Source organism: Octodon degus, unplaced genomic scaffold, assembly GCF_000260255.1.
Source record: "Octodon degus isolate 3935 unplaced genomic scaffold, OctDeg1.0 scaffold00018, whole genome shotgun sequence".
NCBI lineage: Eukaryota > Metazoa > Chordata > Mammalia > Rodentia > Octodontidae > Octodon > Octodon degus.
The window spans coordinates 16,160,130-16,174,555 of NW_004524594.1; the positions used below are offsets into that span (position 1 = coordinate 16,160,130).

The 14,426-nt window shown below is 49.0% G+C and overlaps 1 protein-coding gene across 4 annotated transcripts in view; it reads right to left on the reverse strand.

Moving 5' to 3' along the window:
• Window positions 1-637: 637 nt before the first annotated feature.
• The window catches only part of Ifitm10 (interferon induced transmembrane protein 10), a 17,645-nt gene continuing 3,856 nt past the window's right edge, over window positions 638-14,426 (reverse strand). For all 4 annotated transcript variants that reach the window (XM_023710722.1, XM_023710723.1, XM_023710725.1 and 1 more), the window contains exon 3: window positions 638-1,199. In XM_023710722.1, coding sequence (XP_023566490.1) covers window positions 1,050-1,199 — 150 coding nt within the window. In that variant the 3' untranslated portion in view covers window positions 638-1,049. The remainder of the gene's footprint in view (window positions 1,200-14,426) is intronic.

The following is a 14,426-nucleotide window of genomic DNA, read 5'->3' on the forward strand; positions in this document are numbered from 1 at the left end:
AAGGCCCCAACACAATACCCACACACTGGCAGATGCCCCATCTCCCCATGCTGTCTCCAGCCCAGGTCTCCTGCCTGTACTTCTCCATTTGGCACCTCAAAGTCAACCTCTTCTCCCCACTGTGGGCCTGTGGCCCTGTCTGCCTGCCAGCTGTCTAGCCACCTGCCCAGCAGCGGCCAGAGACTGCTTCTGCCTGCAGATCTCTTGCTGTCGCCACCCCCAGGCCTGTTCTCCAGTCTAGCACCTCTCTCTGGTGCCATGGGCAGAACTGCCGCATCCAGAGTCGTAGCCTTGGGTCAGCCTTCACTGTGACTCTGGGAAGTAGAGGCCATTTTGCCCTTTTATGGCTGAGGAGACTGTAGCAGCAGGTGAAGAACCTGCTTAGGTCCCAGGAATAGGCTGGCCCTGGCATCACTTCCGGGCACCCCCTCCTGGGGGCTGATGTAGGTTTCTGCTGCCCCATCACCCCCAGGCTGCCGGAAGCCCAGGGATCAGGTCCCAGTCAGCAAAGTTGGCTGTGACACCACTCTCTGGACTAAAAGACTATCAGGCTGTTTGTCTCAAGGAGGGTCGAAGACTCCACACACATACCTGGGGCATGGACAGGAGGCTAGGCAGGAGCAGGGTAGGTATTTTATTGAAAGTTCACAGATACAAGTGCTCTGAGCAGGTCACAGCTTGGAGGAGGCGGGGTCAGGAGAGAGTGAGCCCCAGGTGCTGGCAGTCCCCCATCTTGGGGGCTCCCACATAAGCCCTTCTTGCTGAGTGTGGGGTCTGCAGGCCCCGGAGCCTGGGCAGGGCACATGGAAGCCAGGGCAGCAGCAGGGGGGAGGCTGGGGCCCAGAGACAGGCAGGGCGAGGGCCAGGAGGCAGATGGGGGCTAGATGGAGCTCTGCTCCTCAGGGCGCTTTCGCTCTGTGTCACATACAGCCTCTGAGGCCCAGGCGGGAGCCTTGACCTGCCCCACCCTCAGGGCATCCTGCCTCCCAGTGACCACAAAAATAAGCAAGTCTCAGGGCTGCTTCCTCTTGGCCCTGGTGCCCGTGGGGTCAGTAGTCAGTGAGCGGGTACCGCAGGAAGATGAAGACCAGGATGATGCAGGAGGCCGCCAGCGCCGAGCTGGTGATGTTGAACAGCCGAGCAGTTTTGGCATCCTCTACAGCCCCATTCAGGTCATTGAGGAGCTTCTTGTCCCGAACCTGAAGCCAGAAGGAGGGTGAGACCTGGGTCACCAAGGAGCAGTTGCCAGAGCCCACAGAGGGTGGCAGGCCACCACAGCTTCCTGACCCGCAGTGGCTGTATGCTCACCCATAAGGAAGTACACTGGCTTTGGGGAAGTCCTGAGGGCTCCTGTGTGAGACTTACTCTCAGAAAGTTTGTAGAAGGTCTTTAGAGAGACCAAAAAAAAAAAAAAGCAAATGGCAGAAATATTAACACAGGGACATCTGAAGTGTTCTAAAGGAAAAAGATGAGGTGGTCTTGGAGAAGGTGAGGCAGCAGCGAGCGCGTGGGGTTCCACAGATGGCCTGATGGAACTGGGACTGAGCGTAGCTGTGGGGAGGGCAGGGCAGGCGGCCAGCTGTCACCAAGTTCCCTGGGGGAGGATATGCCTGAATGGAACATGGGGACCTAGGCTTCCCGGAGGTCTATGGGCAAAGCTGGTACATTTCCAAGAAGCCTGCTCTTCTAGGGGAGTCTTGGGGTGCTGCTGTCCACCGACAAAGTCCAATAAGGGCAGGTGTGAGCATGCTGTAAGCAGAAATGAAAGCCAGGGAGGAGAAAGGGCAGGGAGAGAGCTGCAGGGAGGACGGGACGGAAAGTCCTTGCATTAGTCAGCTGCGGCTGCTTGAAGGAAGGAAGGTGGGCAGGTAGGCACCTGGACCCACCAGGCCCAGGCCACCAGGCAGACAGGCTGGGAAAGTGGAAGGAGATCAGAGCAGTGGGTGGGAGAGAGGGCAGATAGATAGGAAGGTGGGGGTGCAGGTGGGGAGGAGAGTAGCTGGGAGGAGGGATGGTGCTGTGGTGGATGGAGGGAGGCAGTGGGTATGGGAGGGACAAAGGAAGAGAGAGAAAGAAGGCTGGAAAGATGGGTTGCAAAGATGGGCGGGGTGGGGGGGAGAAGGGTGCGGGGAGCAGAATGGGGTGTGAGGGGATGGGAAGATAAGAAAGCAGGAGATGGGGCCAGGCCTACAGGGAATGTGTGAACAGACAGAGTGGGAAGCAGGGAGGAACTGAGGGACTGGGCATGAAGAGGGGAGTGGTCTCTGTCCCTGGGGAATTGTTATTCTAGTGATTTTTTTTTTTTTTATTTTATTTTAGTAAGGGTCTATAGGGTCTCACTATGTAGATTGGACTTGTAGTTATTTGCCCAAGTTCAGCCTCCTGAAGAGCTGGGATTACAAGTGTGGGCCACCACGCCCATTCTCAGTCACCATCTCAGCCTGCCCAGGGGCAGGGGATCAACAACCCCGGCCGCTGCACTCTGCGTAAGCAGGTGCTTTAATCTGCTGAGCTATTTGGCCGGCCCTATTCCTGTGATTTTGGAGGGAATGGACATTGGTTGCTGTCACTGAATTCTGTCCTCCTTGAGAACAGGATGTGTCACTCACTCATGTAGCTCCCACTGTTTGAAGTCTTTATTAAAAGTTTTGGGAAATAAAATAAAATAAAAAGTTTTGGGACCAGGGAGATAGCTCAGTAGAATAAGTGCTTGCCTGGCAAGCACAAGGGCCTGAGTTCAATCCCTGGTTCTGCCAAAAATAAATAAATAAATAAATAAATAAATATGGGGGCTGGAGAGATGGCTCAGTGGTCTAAAGCACCTACTTGGAACAAGCTTGGCAAAGCACAGGGACCACGGTTCAATCCTCCAGCACCACATGCCAGCCAGCCACGCCCCCTGGTGGGCTGAGCTGGCCACACACACACACACACACACACACACACAAAATATATTTAAAATAAATAAATAAATAAATAAATAAATAAATAAATGTTTTATGAAGGGGACCAGGGAGATAGCTCAGTGGTCTAAGTGCCTGCTTGGCAAGTGCAAGGAAAGGGGTTTGATCCCTGGTACTGCATGCTGTGCCAGCTCCACCCTGGGACTACCAAGCTGACCACCAAAACCAGGCATGGTGGCACACATCTGTAATCCCAGAGCTGGGGAGGCTGAGACAGGAGAATCACTATGAGTCTGAGCTGCATAGCAAGACCCTGTATTTAAAATAAAAAAAAGTTTGATGAAAAATTTCTCCTTAAAGAGATAGCCTCTTTGGTTAGGCTTGGCCTTAGCCTATGTACTCATTTAGGTTTGGTTTGTTTTGGTTCATGAGGCCCCTTGGGCCTCAGCTTCCCATGGGTTGGGATTACAGGTGTGTACCACCACACTGAGCTTTAGCCTATTTATTTTTAAATTCTAATGTAAAATGACATTTCTCACTGAATTTTTTTTTTTTTTTTTTTGGTGCGTAGACATTTGACTCTCTCCTGTGGAGTGGTTCTGTGTCCAGCTAAGCGATGCTATTTTTGATAACTGAATATTTTCCATAACAAATTATAACAAATGCACTGTGAACAGCAGTTCTAGTGATCATTCCAGTCCTTACACCGGACTGCAAAATACAGCAGTGAGGGGCGCAGATGCAAGAGAGCTGCTGGCTCAATTTAGGTCTGGGTTCTGCCGGGTACTTACCATGTGACCCAGCAGGTAACTGCCTGTGCTGTCCCTCCATATCCTCATCTGTGACACCAGCACCATATGGCCGGGAAGGGCCTCATGAACTAGCGAGAGTGAGGTACTGATGGAGCTTCTGGTCCATAGCTGCTTTTTTTTTTTTTTGCAGAACCGGGGATTGAACTCAGGCTCTGGCACTTGCCAGGGAAGCGCTTATTCCACTGGGCCATCTCCCCAGCCCCCTAGCTGCTTTTACCTTGGGGCAAAGGTGGTTTCTAGAACAGTCTGGAATAGCAGAGATGGTAATAGGCAGCCCCTTCTCATGCTGGGGCTTAAATTCCACCACAAAGCGTGCTGCTCATTTTATGAATAGAGGTCTAACATTGTGCTCAAAAGTCCCAAGAGATAAACACATGAGTTCTTCTTCTAATTCATTAATGTGGAGGATTACATTCATTGCTTTTCTCATATTAAAATAAACAAGAAAAACCTCTGAGGCTGGGTCACATGCCTGTAATCTCAGCACTCAGAGGCATGAGGATCATGAGTTGAGGCTGCCCGGACAATGGGACTGCGGAATAAGTCCTTGTCTTAAAATAAAGTCTTCCACTGAGTTCTGAATTCCTAAGTTAAGCTTTGCTTGCAGCGTCTAGTTGAACGGGATGAACACTGAGGGAAAGCGCAGTGGCTTTAACATGGATGTACCAGCAGAGGAAGACAGCTGGACAGCAGCTGGCACTAAGGATAAGGGGATGGTGGCCACGACAGAGACATGGGATGAGGGGGACTGGGGAGGTGACTCAGTGTTTGGAAAGGGGCTGGATTTGTGGGAGGCCGATGCAAGAAGCAGGGCCAGGGAAGCAGTCATGGGAATAACATATGCTGCGTTGCAAGGAAAGTGGGATGGATACAGGGATTAAGCCAATTAGTGGGATAGGTTGGCTGGTGAATATGTGGACGCAGGCCAGACACATGGCACAGGTGACTAGAGTATATCAAGGGTGGACAGGGGAATGGGTGAAGATTCCAAGATGGGACAGAGATGTGTGCCAGGTGAGTGGGATAGATGGACAGGTGAGTTTGCAGACATGCTGGGCAGTTGGAGTAGATGGGTAGTTGGTGCCTCGGTGCATGCTGGATGGGCAGCACGGGCACGGCGAGTGTATCAGGATGCACCGAATGGGTACAACAGGCACACAGCTGGACCTGTGAATGTGTGCCAAGTGGACAGAACAGGAGGATAGGTGGTGGCACAAATGTGCACCCCCTGGGTAGGACACGTGGGCAGACAAACCTGTGGATGTGTGCTGGATGACTAGATTGGGCAGTTGGGCAGGCAGGCACACAAATAACTTTGAGGGTGTACGTTGGGTGGCTGGGGTGTGTATTTGGGGGCTCAGTTGTGTATGTTGCATCACAGGCCGATGCCTAGGTACCTATGCTGGATGGGGGAGCAGGCAGGTGTGCACGTCAGATGGGTGACAGGTGGATAAATGAAAGGGAGGTATTGGATGAGTTATATATAGACCAGGGGATGGTAGATGGACAGATTAATTAACTCAACCAACCAACCAACCAATCAATCAATCAATCAATCAGTCATCAACCAGTTGATCTTTATCCAGTGGTTTTGTGTAGCTGCTGTTCTCAGAAGGAATGAAACAGTCTCTGTTCTCATGGAGTTTACATTCTGGGGCAAGGAAGAAGGAAATAAGTATGATAAGTCCTTACAGTAAGTAAAATGGCTGATGTGTTCAATGTGCTCAGAAGGGGCCCGAGGAGGGGGAAGAGAGTACGGATGGAGGAGCAGTCTTGGCTGTGCTTCCAGGAAGACTTCTGTGAGGGGACATGCAAGTCAAGACTGGACAGTGTGACAGGCTTGGTCATGAGTCTATCTGGGGAGAGAGGCGCAGAGCCAAGCTCAAAGCTGTCAGGAAGGTAGAGACCAGAGTGGGGAGCACAATACGGAGGGACACTGGGAAAGAACACTGTTCAGGAGCCCATCGGTGGGGAGGTTTGTAGGAGATCTCTGGAGTCATTTAAGAAGTGGATGATCTGATATATTTCAATGTGGAGATTCTAGCCACTGTATTAAGATCAGATTGAGAAGAAGACAGTGCCTGGATAGGCACAGAGATCAATCTAAAAGCACAAGCTGGAGATCAGGGTGGCTCTCCTCTTTTCGCAGGAGCAATGAGGGTGGAAGATGGGATCTGTCTCCGGGTATATGTTGAAGGCAGAGCTGGTGGAGCTTCCTGAGGCCTAGTGTGGTGTGTGATAGGAAGAATGTAGCTGGAGGTGGCTCCCACTTTGATCAATCTTAAGTGCAGAGTGTCACAGGAAGAGCAAGTTTGGGGTGCTCAGCCATCCAATTCTGATTCAGCAAAGACAGGGTATGTCTGAGACCTGACAGGGCAACAAGGGAGGGCATGTCAACAGGGAAGACAGCCCGGCAACCCCAGCAACCTGAGTTCAAAGATCAGGGAGGCCAAAGCAATCAGGAAAAGGGCCCGAGAAGAATGGGCAGAGAAGCTGGAGGAAGAGCAAGGGTGTGTATAAGGGTGGCAGAGGGGGTCAGGGCAGAACGGTGGAGAAACAAAGGTAGAGTACAGAGGACAGGGCAGATAGACTATAGCCAGGTGATGGGGCAAAGAGAGTAGATGGGTAATATTGGGTGAATCCAGGCGGGGGGCAAGTAGTAGAAAACCTGGCTGTCAGAGAGCTGGGTGATAGTCATAGCACGGATGGAAGGAGATGGGAGGACATCCGCTGAGGTGAACAGACCATGAGTGGACAGATGGGAAGTTCTTTTTTTTTTTGGAGGGATACCAGAAATGGAACTCAGGCCCTTGTGCTTGCCAGGCAGGTGCTTCAAGGGATGTTCTTTTATGAAGGTATAGAGTGAGGAAGGTGCATGTGTAAAAAAAGAGGAGGGTTAGGTGGGTGGGTGGGTGAATTGCTACTGGCTCGAAGGTAAATGTAACATGTCATTGGAGGAGCAGGAGAGAAAAAAGAAAGGGGAAGAGTGGTACATAAGTGGATGAGTGGGAAATGCTAGGTGTAGTAGATGTTGTGTCCTAAATGTCTTTCTTGAAATTCTAGTCCCCAGATGAAGGTAGGAGGTGAGGCCTCTGAGGAATGATTAGGGGAGCAAAGCCCCCACGAGCAGGACTAGCTCCCCTACAAGAGCCCCCAGGTACACCCTTACCCCTTCCACCCTGTGAAGACATGATGTGAGACAACAGTCTACAACCCAGAAGAGGGTGGGTGCTTCCTAGAACCTGACCACGCAAGCACCTTGATGTCAGATTTCCAACTTCTAGAAATGCAAGGAATAAATTCCTCTTCTTCATAAACCACCCAGTCTGCTGTAATCTAAATTATGACAGGCAACTCAACTGGAAGTGAAAGAACCGGAAGTACGTATACATGGGAGGAAGGACAAGAGATGGGAAAGGACTGGATGGGTGGTGGGCTACAGGACACTTGGACGAGTTAGCAGGAAAGAGGCAAAAGGCCAACGAACGGAAAAGTTTTAAGAGTGAATGATCAGATGTACCAGTGGAGCAGTTGGGTGGGTAGTTAAAGTGCAGAGGGGCAGAAAGGAAGGGTCCCCTAGGGGAACAGATCAATGGATGAACTAAGATGAGAAGTGTGTGGAGAAAGGGAGCAGGACGAGTGGGAGGACAGGTAGGAGGACTTACTGGAAGAAGAGTAGTATGGAGCTAGAAGCAATGGTTGAGAAACATCCCAGTGATGGCCACAGGAAGGTTACTTTGTCTCTCTGTGCTCCAGCCTCCTCATCTGGAAAGCAGCACCTACTTCACAGTGTTTTATTATTATTATTATTAATTAAAATACTACATTCAATCATGGAAAATTCTAGAACAATGTCTAGAATATGCTAATAGCTTGACACACTTGCTATGTGGTTACTGTTATTTGCTGTTGGTTGCTTTTGCCACTATTACTATTAGTGAATGATGAGCAGGTGGATGACTGTAGGGAGAATACGAATAATAAATGGAGAGTAGAGTGACGGAGGTTAGCATGTAAGTAATGAAATAAGAGGAATGAAAAAGAAAAATGGCTTCTGCCAGAATAGAAATATAAATGTAGCAGATAATGGACAGATGAACACAGGGATGATTGAGTATGGGAGGAAAATGGCAAAAGGCAAAAGGATGAATAGGATAATTTACAGATGGAAAAGTGAATGGGAAGACGGTAGAAAGGATAGGGGGCTTGGGAGCTGAACTGGTACATAGATGAGGTGTGTTTTCCAGGTTTTTTTTCTTGTCATTCTTCTCTAGACAACACAGCATAACAACTACTTGTATAGCATTTACATTGCACTAGGTGTTGTAAGTCATCTAGAGCTGATTCTAAGAACATGGTAGGACTAAGTTGTATGGTAAATACTGCTTCATTTTATAGTAGGGACTTGAGCATCCTCTGATTTTGCTGTCTCCAAGAGGTATTGGAACCCACCCCCTGTGGATACTGTGGGGCCACTATATTCATAAATGAGCTCATTTTAGCTTCCCATGCCCACCACCCTGGTCCAAACACTGACTGCTGCACAAGTCTTTCATCAGGCCTCCCATCCCCCACTGCTTTGCATCCTTAGTGCCTGTTCTCCACACAGCAGGAAGATTAATCCCGAAAGCCACATCACACTGACCCTTTGTTTACAATTCTTCAATGAGTCCTCATTTCACTCATTTCGTTCCATGCCAAGAACTCTGCTAGCTTACAAGGCTACATAGTCTGACCCTCAGACATCCTCTGGCTCCCTCCTCTGCTTCCTACCCCCACGCCAGCCACACTGATCTCCTGGTTCTAGAATACTCTTCCTTAGACACATGTACAGCAACTGTAGGAACCATCCCACCCAAGAGGACTTCTTTGCTCACTCTATAAAATAGGAGCCCCTGGATATTTCTTCAACCACACCTTATTTATACTTCATCAATGACATCATTGCCTGACACATGTAGCTGTTTCATTACTATCTGACATCTTTGACGGGAAATAAATGCCTATGGTCAAGGACTATGTATTCTCACCACTTACTGGGTACCGCACAATCATTTCCTGGGTGTGCAGTGAATACAGAAGCAGTGGGAGGACACTGAGGGGCTTAAAGGAGCCAATGATGGGGTGACTGACTAGATAGATTAACCAAGGGCTCTGGTGGCGACATACACAGGGAGGAAGTCAAAGTGAAGGAAGATGGACAGAGGCGTAGATGGAGGTCAAATCAAGGGAAGGAGCAGTCAAGATAGAGAAGAAGAAAGAAACAAATAAGTTAGGTGTGGTGGCACATACCTGTAATCCCAGCCTCCTGGAAAGGAGAAGCAAGAGGATCACAAGTTTGAGCCCAGCCTGGGTGACTTAGCTCACTAAATGTTTTATTTTGAGGCAGACTCCTGTGTAAAGGGCTGTGGAAGTTGAAGGACTTATACATTGATGGATGCATGCCCAGGTAAAGTCCTACAGAGGGCTGTTGAACACATAGAGGTGATGGAGGCAGGACTAAGGGAAGATGGGTGTATGAAATAAGAATAATGATAGGAAAAATTATGGTCAGGTACTGTACTGACAGCATCATACCTACTAACTTCTCTCAATATCTTGAAGTAGGGACTCTACAAGGCAGCACAGAGGTGGTTACCTATTTAAGGACTCATAGGTAGTTAACAGTGTGTCCAGTACTCAGACATATTTCTGGGCCCAAGTCACCATGATCCATAGGGTATATGGCTCTGTAGAAAATGCAGAAGGTGAAAGACATGGACAGGAAGGAGGGAAGGTAGAGAAATGGTCAGTTGGATGGACTGGTGGTCATTGGTGCAGAGGTAATTGGAAGAAAGGAAAAACAGAAAGAAAGGGGGAAGGGTAGATTAAGAAAAGATCAATAGAGGGTGGGTCTGCTGGATATGGATGAATGATTTGCATGTTGATGTATGGTATTCAGGGAGAGGTAGGAGAAGCAAGGGAAACCTGGAAGGTGGGAGGGAAGGAAAGTGGATAGATGATGGAAAGTAAAAAATATATGGATGGATTCATGATGGAAAAAAATGGGTGGGGGGACAAGTAGTTGGTCAAATGAATGAAATCAAGGGTACAGTAAGACTTGATGGATGTGCTATAAATTAATAAATTCAGCAATGTGGAGTGGAAGCTATGGGGGAAAATAGGGGAAATAATGTAGCTCCATGGATGTGTGAATAGTTGGATAAATGAATGGATGAGAAGAAAAAGGAAACACAAAAATGATAATGGACACTTCTGCCCTGTTGGTGGGAGTGTAGAGGGGTACAGCCATTACGGAAATCAGTGTGGAGACTCCTCAACAACCTACGATTGTTTATGGCCATACCACCCTGAACATGGCCGATCTCAGAAGCTAAGCAGAGTCAGGCCTGGTTAGTACTTAGTACTTGGATGGGAAACAACCTATAACTGGAGGTCCCATTCAAACCAGTTATTTCCCTCCTGGGTATTTTTCCAAAAGAACTGAAAGCATCACAACCACAGCAATATATGCACACCCATGCTTATAGTAGAGCGATTTGTCACAGCTAAATCTTCAAAACAGCCCAAATGCCCATCAACTGAGGAGTGGACAAAAAAGAGGTGGTATTTTTACACCTTGGAGTATTAATCAACTATAAAAAAGAATCAGTTCAAGGATTTTATAGTAAATGGATGCAACTAGAGACCATTCAGTGAAATAAATCAGACCCTCTTGTGCAATTATATTGTCTTGCAAGTGTAAGAGTCTGAAGGAGTAAATAAAACCTGAAAAGTACAATAGATACTGTGAAAGGGCAAGAATTTGTTCAAAGGGAAAGAACAGCTGGGATAAGTAAAAGGACAAAAGAAGGAAAGAAAAGAAAAAGACTTATTTGTGAATAAGCAAGTGCTTATTCTACTGAGCTATCTCCCCGGCCCCTGAAAGGAGTAGTTAATGCTTAATTTTTTCTTCTCCTTTTTAATTTCTCATAACTTTTTTTTACCAAGTTTGTATGCTTATACAACTAATTTGAAGACAACAGAATGTGATATAATAAACATTGTTGAATTTCTATTATTTTGTTGAGTGAAACTATGTATCATTTCTAATATTTTTTACTACTTTTTAATCTCTTTAAAAAGTAAAATGATAATGGATGGATTACATTCATGGGTAGGGAGAGTTGAAAGGTAAAAGCTGGACAGGAGTGTGAAGAAAGGCAGTTGGTAGATGGATGGATGGGTGAATGGATGGATGGATGGATGGATGGATGGATGGATGGACAGATGTGGCTCACCAAGAGGGGCAATGGCAACTACAGAGAGGAATGACTTGAATTAGAAGTATCCATGCATTGAGCCCAAGATGAGTGGATGATCAAACACATTGACTGGAAAGGCTGGTAAGGAAAGTAGGGACATCATTGGGAGGGTGATGCTAAAGGACCAGCTCAGTGGATTTGTATACAACGTGGAGGTGGGTAGAACCCAAGAACAGGAGAGGGAGGAAGAAACAGGTATGGACAAACAGAAGGTTGGGAGGCTAAGTGGAGAACTGAAGGGCACAAAGGAGGATGGTCACATAGTACTTAGTCACAGGGAAATGTTCTGAGAAATGCATCATTAGATGACTTCATCATAGTGCTAACATTACAGGGTACATTCACACAAGCAAAAATGGCTATGGCATCACTAGCTGATGTAATCTTAATGGGACTGCCATTAGGCATGTGGTTCTCGGTTGACCGAAGCATTGCTTGACCATAGAAGAGTGGGTGGTGGGTAGATAGATGAATGGACAGGTAGATGGGTGAGTGGGAGGATGGATGATGTTGTTACCCAGAAAGGAGGGAGTGGAAGATATATATATGCAAAGTCCAACAGAGCATCCTCCCTCTTAATCTATTCCATCTGAATTCTTGGTGACTGGGGAGTCTCTCAGCTTCCTGGGCTGAAATTAAGTAGCTGTTACATCCTGGCTGCACCTACTATCCTTCATCTTTGCCTTAGCTCAGGCCTCATGATATCCCACCTGGACCTTCACACTTACAACCCAACTATCTTTTGCTCCCTACAGAGGGCAGAGGTCTTACTGATCCCCAAAGCCCTAACCTCTGTGTCAGTCTCTCTAGGATGCCTTGCCCCTCACCCACCCGTTAAGGCTCAGTGAAGATGCAGCCTCCACCCAGAGGTCTCCTGCCCCTGCCCCTCACTTATCCCCAAGCTCAGAATGAGGTATTCCTTTTCTGAAGCACTACGAACATTTATGCCATCCTGCCACACGTCCTCTGTCCATCTATTCATGTAGCCAACATTCTCTGACTCCTCTGTTCATCAGCCAAGCTTTGGATGCTGATAACACAAAAATGAAAGGATAGCTGAGAGGGAGGAGGCAGATGTGGTCAGGGCAGGGGTATCCCGGGGTTTGTGCAGAAGCAAGACCTGGACCTCATAAATGCTCCCAGCAGAGGAGAGAGCACATGCAAACCAATGCAAACATCACTTATGGTGCTTCTAGAATGACACAGGCAGGGGAGATATTTGAGGAGGCCAGGAAAGGGGATGCAAAGGAGTCCTGAGGCAGCTCAGCAACAAGAGAGAGGTCTGGATACTGTCCAGCTCACAGGGCTGAGCCATGGTTGTTAGGAGGCAGGATGAAGAGAATGCACGAATGGAGAATTGATTTTCTCATCTTGCCCTTCCCAAAGGGTTAAGCAAAGTAAGGCTCTAATCTTTGTGATGCAGGCCTAGTCTGCTTGGAGTGGTGCAGGCCCATTTGGTGGAGGGCTGGGGCATGACTGATGGGCAGATGGACAGACGGGAAGGCAGAGGTGCAGCACCTATTTCATACCTGTTTACTTGCCGGCTCCTGCCCTATTCATATGTGCTGGCTTGAATGGTGTTTTGTGATCATATGAAGGAACAGGGGCTCGGTGAGGCAGGTGAGATGGCTACATCGCTATAGCTGGAATCCAAACTGCCTGACTCCATGTCCACGCCCTGCCCTTGGAACTGCCCATGACAGGCGGCATACAGCATGGGTGCAGCAGGTCAGGAGACACGCAGCTGATGGGCAGGCAGGCAACTCTCAGGCTCAGGGCCAGAGCCAGCTGCTCTCTGCTCCCTTCTATCTGGAGGCAGGCAGCTCACCTTGCACCACACCCCTGGGGGAGCCCCAGAGCCTTCCAGGCCTTGCTGCCTCCCAGGAAGGGGCAGCCCCAGGGAACAGTGTGTGAGCCCTCCTTGACCCCAAAGTACCAACCTCATGCCACCCCCACTGCAGCACAAATCCAGTACCATCCAGAAATGCCTGACCTACCTACAACCCACACCAGATGGGACTGCCCCATGCCAGAAGCCAGCCAGCACAGGCTGAGCCAGGGGAGGAGGGGACGGCTTCTGAACAGAAGCCCAGGCAGCCAGATCATGTCCACAGGCCACCAGGAGGGCACCGTGGAGGCCATGCTGTACCACTTGCAGCCACATTTGCCCCAGGAAGCACATCCTCTGCTCAGCTCTGGTCTGGGGAGTAGAGCAGAGCCAAGCTGAGCACCAGCACCAGATCCCAGGGACTTCCACTTGCTGCCCTCCAGTGAGCGCACGCTCATGCACATGTGCCTCCTCCACGTTCACGCTCACGTAAACCTACCCTGGCATCTGCAAGCATACTCACATGCATTCACAAGCATGTGTGCACAGGTGTAAATCCATATATACATGTGATCATGGGCTTCTCACACATGCACACACACATGCATATCACTCACATACATGTACATTCATGCACACACACATACGCTGGGTTGTACTCATGCTTACCCACACACTCACATGTTCACTCGCACTTATATAAACACGATCTTCTTACATGCACACCCATGTGATATACTCCCATATACACACAGTCATAAGCACACATTCATTCACATATACATAGTGAGTCAGATGTACATGCATACACAGGTGCATATGCAATCACACACTCTCACACACATGATCACACATGCATATTCACACACATAGGTCCCAAGAAGTAGAGCTAGGTACACAGGCCTGAAGAGGAAGGTACAAGTGACAGTGTCAGTGGTGGCACTAGGGCTGAGTCAGGAGGCCGACAGAGACCAGGTGGTCAGTGTGTGGTGCAGGGCAGGGCGGGGCTCATACTTAGAGATGATCAGAGGGAGCTGTCCCAGTGTCCTTCCCTCCTCCCAGGTCAGCCTGGCCCCAGCTGTCCTCTCTCTGCTCTCCTCCAGCCCTCGACTACTCCCACCACACTGGACAACTTCAGTCAGTAGACTGCATCTGGCTTGGGCCATTCAGATCTGGGCTTGGGAAACAATGACCTGGCCCAATGTGAACTAAGCCCTCCCTTCTTTTTATCCATCTATCTGTCCTTCCTTACTCCCTCCCTCCTGCTTCCTTTTCTACCTACTGCTCATTTTTCTGGAGTGGGAGGATGGGTGGAAGGCGTGGGCCCTGTCTCCTTGCACCCTGCTTGTGGGCTGTAATAGTTCCTACCTGGGACACAGGGGCTGTCCCCCCAGGCGTGTCTGTTGACATCTCCCCCATCCTTGCAGACAGTTCTCCCACTCTGCCCTCAGGGAAGGTGGCTCCATTCTCTAATACCCTGTTGGGCTCCAAACCAGTGCCTTATAACATCAAGGGGCTCTAGAAATTGTGCCCAGGGCTGGGGAGATAGCTCAGTAGAATAAGCGCTTGCCTGGCAAGC